The 9,140-nt window shown below is 58.8% G+C and overlaps 2 protein-coding genes across 3 annotated transcripts in view; one reads left to right on the forward strand and one right to left on the reverse strand.

The window, feature by feature from the left end:
* The window catches only part of MBOAT4 (membrane bound ghrelin O-acyltransferase MBOAT4), an 8,010-nt gene extending 7,637 nt beyond the window's left edge, over positions 1 to 373 (forward strand). For both annotated transcript variants that reach the window (XM_006167203.3, XM_027767754.1), the window contains one exon: positions 10 to 373. In XM_006167203.3, coding sequence (XP_006167265.1) covers positions 10 to 373 — 364 coding nt within the window. The remainder of the gene's footprint in view (positions 1 to 9) is intronic.
* A 2,964-nt stretch (positions 374 to 3,337) lies between these two features.
* Positions 3,338 to 9,140, reverse strand: part of LEPROTL1 (leptin receptor overlapping transcript like 1) — an 11,745-nt gene continuing 5,942 nt past the window's right edge. The window contains exons 4-7 of the mRNA XM_006167204.3: positions 7,468 to 7,543; positions 5,829 to 6,015; positions 3,672 to 5,262; positions 3,338 to 3,458 (exon numbers count right to left, since the gene is read on the reverse strand). Of these exons, the coding sequence (XP_006167266.1) occupies positions 5,146 to 5,262; positions 5,829 to 6,015; positions 7,468 to 7,543 (380 nt within the window). The 3' untranslated portion in view covers positions 3,338 to 3,458; positions 3,672 to 5,145. The remainder of the gene's footprint in view (positions 3,459 to 3,671; positions 5,263 to 5,828; positions 6,016 to 7,467; positions 7,544 to 9,140) is intronic.

The following is a 9,140-nucleotide window of genomic DNA, read 5'->3' on the forward strand; positions in this document are numbered from 1 at the left end:
CGGGCTGAGGCGGCTGGTGTTCCAGCGCAGTGCACGCTGGCGGCGGGCACTCACCTTCGCCTTCTCGGCCTGGTGGCACGGCCTGCACCCCGGCCAGGCACTCGGCTTCCTGTGCTGGGCTGTGGCAGTGGAGGCCGACCACCTGGTACATGCCTATGCCCGGAAGTGGGCCAGCTCTGGGCCCCCACGGCTACTGTGCAGGGTGCTGGGCTGGGTGCACACGCAGCTCACCACGGCCTACATCTTGCTGGCCGTGCAGGCCCACTGCCCCACCACGCTCTGGCAGCTCTGCACCTCCTGCGGCATCGTCTTTCCCCTGGCCCACTGCCTCGTGCTGCTGCTGTTCGCCAAGGGCAAGCGCAAGTGGGACTGAGGCTGCCCGAGCCCGCAGCGGGAGAGCCAAGTGGGGCAGACGTGCCCGGGCAATGCCTGCGCTCGCCCTGTCGCAATAAACCACCTGCGTGTCGTTCTCACAATAAGGCACTGCGAGTGAGCTTTGCATCCTGTACACTGGGAAAGGTAATTCTGAGTTGGAAAGTAGCAGGTTGACACTGCCTGTGAGCACGGGGGCGGACAGTGCACCCAGTGTCACTGTGAGGGCCATCGGGCAGCAAGGACTGCTGGGCAGTGGCCGTAACCAGGGGGCCTCTTTGACACGCTGTCGCTCAGGGGAGGAGTGCGCAAGGCCCCCAGAGCTGGGAGAACTCCAGGGGAGGCGGCAGGGAATCAAGGGCATGGAAGGCCTCAAGGCACTGCCAGCAAGTCCTGGAATGGCCGACGGAGGCCGACCCAGACGGTGAGCGGGCGGGGTGGGCCAGGCTTCCACGGAGCGCAGGCTGGCTGCTGGACTTGAACACCATGCCCGAGCCCCTCACCTGCTGGCATGGGCAGAGCAGGGGTGTTCATTGGCTGCTGCCTGCAAGGGACAGGGGCTGTGGCTCCCACTCTGCCATCGCCCACTCTCCCTTAAGGATGCTGGTGGCATGGATGCAAGCTCAGGGCTCAGAAGCCTAGGCCTGGCCGGAGGCTCCCAGGGGAGGGTGAGGGTTCACGCCATGTGTGTCACGCAGCACGCAGGCTGGGAAGCGGTGGCGTGGAGGCCAAGAGGAGCTTTCCCCGATGTCAGGGCGCCCATCTTCCCTATGCAGGACAGTAGCGCCCACGTCCCCAGCACACCGTTCGGGCCCTCCCCAGTCCCCCTGCACCCTGAGTCCGCGGCCAGTAGTGGGTGGGGGTTCACTCTGGCCCACTTGCCTTGCCTCCCACTGCAGGAGGGACCAGGGAGGGACTGCCCGTCTGCTGCCTGCCTGCTCCATTTCCCCAGTTCCTCCTTGGTGCCTCTTGTCCTCTGTGAGGGGAAACAGAAAGAGGAACGGGGACCCCTGCCTCAGCCCTCTCGCTCCAAACCCCTGTACCTCCATTCTAACCCTCGCCCAGCCTCTACCCGTAGGGGCCTGGTGCTGCTTGCACATCTGAGACAAGTGGGCCTTTGTGCCCCACCATCGACTGAGTGTTCCCCAAACTCGTGCTGTCACGAGGTGGGGCCTGGAGGGGGTGACAGATCACGGGCTCTGCCCTCATGGACAGGATTCACTTCTCCTGGAAGGGCTGACCAGAACCAGGGAGGCCCCTTCTCTGTCTCCTACCACCTGAGGCATCCCGCCTGGAGCATACACAGCAGCATGGGCACACGGTGTGGCCCTACAGCCACTCCATGACCGACCGAGTCCCCGCCACGAGCAGGTGTGGCCCTACAGCCACTCCGATGACCGACCGAGTCCCCGCCACGAACAGCAGTGCACCCGCCAGAGTGTCTGCTCTGAGCTGAGAACAGACCCTTGGCGCTGGAGTCCCGGTCTACACCCAGGAGCGCGGGCCTACCGTGGCTCGGCCTCTCTGCCAGGTTCAGGGCTGGAGACACTCTGCAGCATGCTGGCGCTGACGTCGACACGAAATGCGAAAGCCCCTCAGTTGTGGGAAAGGCAACAACGCAACTACCCCAAGAGGGAAGTGGGGCAGCAGGTGGCTGGGGAGTCAGGGTACCGGGTCCCACACGGCACGGCCCGCTGTGTGGCTCCAGTCCCGGACCCAGCACGTATGCATGTGCCCCAAATCCTGTCCTGACAGGAGATTGGAGAAGGGACTCAGTGTAGCTACCCCCCTCCTGGGGGGTTGTAATTTCTCACTTTCCCTTTCTCTCTGTCTCTGGCAAGCATGCATGCCCTGTAGCAAAAAGTTAAAATATAAAAATGATAATAGGAAGAAAAACTAGCAATTATTCTTGAAAGTAGGCGATTTCCTGTTTCGCAGCGCGGATGGTAATTGATATTAAACGAACAATCAGTGAAGTGTCAACGACATGACCGCACTCTCCTCAGTGTAACCTGAGGGTGAAGCGGGGGCACTGTCAGGCCAGCATAGGGTCATAGCGGGAGTGGTCCTTGCGACTCGCTCCTGACACGTGGTGTTGAGAACAGGAGAGAAATGCAGAGTGGGGTTGGTGGCAGGCCGATTGGGTCACCCTTCCCATGCCTGGACCGCAGCCGGGCCATCGGAGAGCCGCCACGCAGGTCTCCACGTGTCTCTGTCTCTGCTGAGAGCCCAGGTTCCTGAGACAGTGACCCAAGAGTGAAGCCACAGCTGACTGTGGCGGGCACCTTGCCGCTGGACTAAGCTGCAGGGCTTGTTGCTGAGATCAGGGGTCGATGGCTGTGGCGTCACGGAGCCCACCCTGACTCACGTGAGGTTTCCAGTCCCGTAGGTCCCAGCAGCGACAGTAGGTGTGGACGCGGCCCTCCCACCTCACTGCAGACCACCAGAAAACCCTTAGGCAGACGATGTGGTGGGAGGGGTTCTGATCCCAAGTCTGACATTTTAAAAGATGTCAATCTTTTATTTTAAAATATGTGCTACAGGACACACGTACTTGCCAAGGGGGCAGGGTGAGGACTCAGCCCCGGGGAGATGGCCACACCGCAGTCCCTTCTCCATGCACATGGCACACACATGGGCCTGGTGCGTCCAAGCCACGGGGCCTGGGACTTGAACTGCACAGCCGCTGTAAGCCCCACACCACCTGCTGGCCCACTAACAGTCTTTTTATGCCAATAAAACTGTCATGTACAAGGCTAGGCAAAAACTCTCCCCCAGACTTCCAGCCCTCACATGCAGCCCCATGTTCCGGGGCTGCGCTGCCACGGTGTCTGGGTTTCCAGCTGCTATGACAGGAACCACTGCAAATCTGACGGTGCAACACGTCACACAGGCCTCGTACCCAAGACTAAGACGGGCAACTGGAGAGTGTTGCATACTTTCATTTCAGAAACACAGACGGAAATAGGGACTTAAAATCTTTATTGTTTCATCCTCAAAAGCTTCCTTTCCATAGAACGCAATGCTGCATCAGTGCCAGTCCACAGAAAGGCTGCACTTGCATCCAGCCTGGGGTCAGAGCCGCCCTGTGTGAACCGGGTGAGGTCAAGGCCACGCCATGGTGGCAGTCACACAGCACACCGGGCAGCAGATGCTGCCGGCAGAGCCTAAACCCGGGGACGAGGCGCAGCTGTCCGCGTGCCCCAGCCAGGGCTTGGGGGCCCGGCACGGAGCGCCCGCCGCCACCGCCCACAGTGTCAGCCCCAGGCACGGCGGGCCCCCCCCGCTCGTGTGCGCACCTCACAGCCACGTTTAACACGCGGAGGAGGAACCTGTGGTCTGAGGCATCTGTAGAAAAAGCTGAACCCAGAACTTGTTCCCATTTTCTTGAGAAATAGACTTTCTGGAAGAATGAAGGTAGCTGTTGTGATCACTCAGTCTGGGCTGAAGGCAGAACAATGTTTATGTAACATACTGAATAAACACAGACAGATATTCTTAGCAAACATGGTTGGACCAACTCGAATCTCTTCACGAACAGTCCGGGAGACAGTCCCAGCAGCTGTGGGTGTGCACGGCCACGATGGCCATGCCAGTGCAGGGGCCGGCTGCTCTGCGCTGTTCACCGGGAACACCTAGGAGGAGATGCAGGCCTGGCAAGGGTGATCCGTCTGAACCCACCAGCCAGAGCGCCGGAGCCGGGCGCTGCATATTCTGACCACACAGGATGCACCCTCCAGGAACTGCGGCCGGAACCGCAAGCCACCATGCGTGGTGATGCATGAGCCACCCGCGAGGGACTGAGTTGCCTGGCAGTCACAGAGGGCCTGGCGGGGAGAGGGCAGCAGGGGGCGTGGCACAGGCTGGTGGCAGGTCCCAGGGTGCCTGGCCAGCCGCTCTCCTTACCGCATACAGGTACGGCACGGCCCAGGAAGGGTGGAGGCAGACCAGGCACCCCCACGCCGGCCCGGGGAAGTGGAAGCCGTGTCCCTTCCAGCCAAGGCAAAACAGGAAAGGCTGACAGAAACCACAAACTTCACTCGTAAATTGAAACAAGATTTAAGAGGCAGAATTTCAGCGTTGATTCTTCACACACTGTGACTGCTTTACTGTTGTGATGAACGTCTACGAACTGCATCCCCAAACTCTGTTCACATCTCTACCTCAACGTTTCACACAAACCCTTCTAGGAACCGGGGAGAAAAGCACTGCTTTGTGGCAATTTCATAAAATAATTCTCGTTTGCCCACACCAGCAGCCCTGCCGGAGGGCACCCATCCTGGGGAGGTCTGAATGCAGTCGGGACGCACCTGGGTGTGGTCCACAGGTGTGCCAGCGGTCTGCACATCTGCGTAACATCGTGACACGCCATCCTGGCAGACTAGAAACAGGTCTTTGTAACTCTGTAATAATGAAGGTTCAATAATATAAACAAAAAAATCTGTACTTTAGCCTAGCAATACGCCAGAAGAATTCAGAATTCCTACCTAATGCAAACGTTATTACATTTAAAACATGTTTAACATTGCATAGTGATTTCAAAAACTGAACAGGAAACCCATAAACATTCCAGCACAGCAGGACGTCACAGGGGCGCCGCGGGTAAGTGGGGGCCAGCCAGGCTTCTCCAGAGCAGTCCTTTCCGTCCCTCCGTGGGTCTCTGTGAGGATGGGACGCACGGCAGGACGGGAGCCCGTGACCCCGGGCGGCCAGGCTGCGCCTGCACTGCTGCCCGGGCGCCGCATGAAGTCCTCGGCGGCGGCCCACCACCGCTCACCACTGCTGCCAGCTGAAGTCGTCGTTGCTCCCGAAGACCAAGAAGAAGCCTAGTATTGTCGCGAAGATGACCGTGTTCCCCGTGAGCACAAGCGCACACGCTCCCCACTGGATCTGTGGGGGTGACACGGGCTCTCGATCAGGGCCTGTGACACGCTCGGGGGACACAACGCATGCTGAGCCCAGCTGGAGCCACCACCTGCCGGGTGCCGAGCACATCACAGCCCTGCTTGGCCTTCTGTTTCTGACGTTCACAGATACCCGCTCCGAGCCCTCCAAGTGACTCCGCGAGTCCACCAGTGAGCAGGCCACACACACCGCACACTCGAGCCCATCCTCTGCGGGCCACGAGATCACTCCTCACGCGGGGGTGGCCAGTCCCTGGCCTCTCCTCTTTCTTCTCTGCCTTCTCAGAGGGAAGGCGTGAACCTGAGTCTGGGAGGGAGAATGAGTCCCCGCAGCCCCAGCCCTCCCTCTCCCCACGCCAGCACGCATGGTGTCCGCGGGCCTCGGGTATGGGTTACGGCTGTGGACGTGCTGCCGTGCTCGCAGCAGCTCAGGAGGACAGGAGCGGCAGACTGCGATCTCCGCCTCTGGGCGCCATCACCTTTCTCTTCGTCCCGCCATTAACAAACCTTCCCGAGGCGCACGCAGCCAGACGCACACCGGAGACGGCTTACCAGCTGTGCCCTGGCGAACACGACGGGGAGTCCAAAGGCCGACACCACGATGCCTGTGGTGAGGAACACGGCCAGCTCCTTGCAGGCGTTGCTCATGGTATCGCTGTCGTCCACCAGCCTCCGGGCCACGCAGTGCGGGATGGGCGAGAGCACGTAGAAGAAGAGCACGAAGAGCGGCCAGTACTGGCTGGAACGACAAGTGCGAGGGACGGTGCTGTTCAGGCCCCTCCGACGCACAGAGCCCACGCTGGCCCGTTTTGCAGGGCCCTGAGAATGCGGAAGGCGGACAGCGATGCTGACGACATTCAGCCGCACACACTGGGCCATGGTGCGGGCAGAGGGCTCCCTACACTGCACGGCCATGATCGGTTTTGGTGGCCATGGCTATGGAGACGGCAGAACTGGGGAAGCTGTGTGGAGGGTACGGGGCCCCTGCTTTGCAACTTAAAAAGAAATTTGCAATAGGGTACAAGTGCCCACTGGAGAGAGAGAAAGTGAGAAATCACCCCCAGGGGGATGGCCATGCCACAGTCCCTGCTCCATTCTCCTCTAGGGATTTTGGGCACGCACCCCCCTCCCAAGTCTGTTTTTCAAACTGCGGGGTCCCTCTCCAAACGGAACGCTCATGCTGCAAACCCTTCCTCGCATCTCATCTTCCTTTCAGGACTTCAAATCACCAGGTCCAGGACTTGAACCTGTGGTCAGCCATGTGGAATCCAGCTCCTTGATCACCAGGTCATGGGCTGGCCCCTACATATTAATTTTTAAAATCCTTTTTATTCTAAGGAAGTAATAATTTCCATCACTTTTTAGTCAACTGTATTTGACTCTGTTTATGATCTTGTTAGCAAAAAGACATTCTTACCTTTCCTGGCTTTACCGTCACCAGGTGCTCAAACCTGAGCTGCTGCACTGTCTTGCCATCGACCGCTCAGGGTCAGAGAGCAGGCACTTATCTGTCTGTACCTCAGCACCCTGAGATCTTTACAGACAGATGTTTCCCTTTAAGGCTTTTGCCATAGGGCACATGCACTTGATTAAAAAAAGTGAAAAATCACCTCCCAGGGAGATGGCCAGGCCACAGTCTCTTCTCCTCCATTCTCTTCTTGGGATTTTTGGCATGTGGGCAAACATGTATATGAAATGATTCTCAAGCTGTTGGGTCTGGGACTTGAACTGTGGTCTACCATGTGGCATCCAGCACTTTAACCACTATGCCACTGGCTAGCTCTCTTTATAAATCTATTTTAAAGAGAGATTTTTGCTATAGGGCGAGTGCGCTCACCAGAAAGAAGACAGAAAGCAAGAAATCATCCCCTAGGGGGATGGCCATGCTGCAATCCCTTCTCCTCCATTCTCCTCTCAGGATTTTGGGCACGCACGCACACGCGCCCAGCGTAAGTTTTAAGCCAACGGGCCAAGGCCTCAAACTATGGTCAACTACGTGGGAGTCCAGCGTAACCATTATGCCATCTGCTGGTCCCTTACATACAAATTTTAAGTGATCATTTTTAAGAGACCTTATGTTTGGTAAACAGTTCCCGACATTACTTGCCGGTAATTAAAAAGCAGCTTTTTTAAGCTCTAAGAGTAGACTCCATTCTCCCTGAACACCCACAAGGACAACACGTGCACGTACTTGTATACCGGCAGGGCACACCCAAGTGTCAGGAACATCAGCCCGACCGCGCCTCCGAAGGACAAGCTGATCAGAGCTGCGGACAGTCCAACACAGCAGTGGTTAGTGACCGCAGCGGGCACAGGCTTCACCTCTCCAGGGCCACACGCTTGCCAGGCAGAGGGGGAGCAGGGGCCCACTGCACCCCTTCTCCTTGGGGTTTGGGGCACATGCACACACACATGCCCAGTGAGCTTTTGAAGCCACTGAATCCTGGAATCCAACCACGCAGCTGGCCCGTGGGACCCAGAGCCCTGTCCCACCGCCCGACAGTATGTCTGTTACTGTGAACGTGAGCAGGCCAGACATACCTGTAATCCCAGGAGCAAAACACACATTCACATGTATTAAAAGTGAGCTGTCTTCAGAAGTACGTTACCTGCTTGTGGCGTCTGTGAGGCAGGATGGAGGCTCCTGGCCTCCACGCCCTGCCCTAGTGCCACCACACAGCTGTCACAGGAGGAAGCTTCCGCAGCTGCAGTGGCTAAGGGAACTTAGTGGCTTTTGGGGCTTTTAAAAAACAATGGGGTTGGGGCTAGCAGGTGGCATGGTGGTTAAGGTGCCGAGTCCCAAATGGCCGACTCTGGCTCGCGTCCCAGATCCAGTGTATGGGACATGCCAAGCGTGTGTGGGTGCGTGCCAAAATACCGAGAGGACACTGGGGGAGGGATTGTAGGGGGCATCCGCCCATGGAGGGCTTTCTCTTTTTCCTCTCCCCCTCCGGTGAGTGCATGCACCCTGTACCCAAACTGGAGGGGAATAGAACTACCAAGTCTGTTACCCTAACAGGAAGTTCAAGTCCTAAAGATTTGTAGAAGAAAGTCCAAGTTACTGAGATGAGAGCCATCAACATAGGCAGAGCGATGTGACAGGGAGGGGTCCATGCCTCAGGCTAGCGGGCCTGACCAGGGACATCAGTGACCAGGGACACCCAGAGACCAGGGACACCAGTGACCAGGGGCACAAGAGACCAGGGACAGCAGTGACCAGGGGCACCAGAGACCAGGGACAGCAGAGATCAGGGACACCAGTGACCAGGGACACCCGAATGGAGGTTTCACTCCGCACTGCTCCAATCAGCCCTAAGCACACGGGCCAGCCCCTAATGCCAGGTGGTTTCAGCTGTGGGAAAAATGTGCACTCTGATTTTAGGGCACACTCCAAAGGGAGTGCAGTTTAAGTGTGACCGGAGAGTTCTCCGCTCACTGTGGCCCTCTCAGAGCGGGCTGTGGATGGCCTGCCCACCTCCCCTCGCTGTGACATTCCCATGGACGGCCTGCCCACCTCCCCTCGCTGTGACACTCCCGTGGGCGGCCTGCCCACCTCCCCTCGCTGTGACACTCCCGTGGGCGGCCTGCCCACCTCCCCTCGCTGTGACACTCCCGTGGGCGGCCTGCCCACCTCCCCTCGCTGTGACACTCCCGTGGGCGGCCTGCCCACCTCCCCTCGCTGTGACACTCCAGTGGACGGCCTGCCCACCTCCCCTCGCTGTGACACTCCCGTGGGCGGCCTGCCCACCTCCCCTCGCTGTGACACTCCAGTGGACGGCCTGCCCACCTCCCCTCGCTGTGACACTCCCGTGGGCGGCCTGCCCACCTCCCCTCGCTGTGACACCCCCGCGGGCGGCCGGCCCA

Source organism: Tupaia chinensis, unplaced genomic scaffold, assembly GCF_000334495.1.
Source record: "Tupaia chinensis unplaced genomic scaffold, TupChi_1.0 Scaffold144602_1, whole genome shotgun sequence".
Taxonomy (NCBI): domain Eukaryota; kingdom Metazoa; phylum Chordata; class Mammalia; order Scandentia; family Tupaiidae; genus Tupaia; species Tupaia belangeri.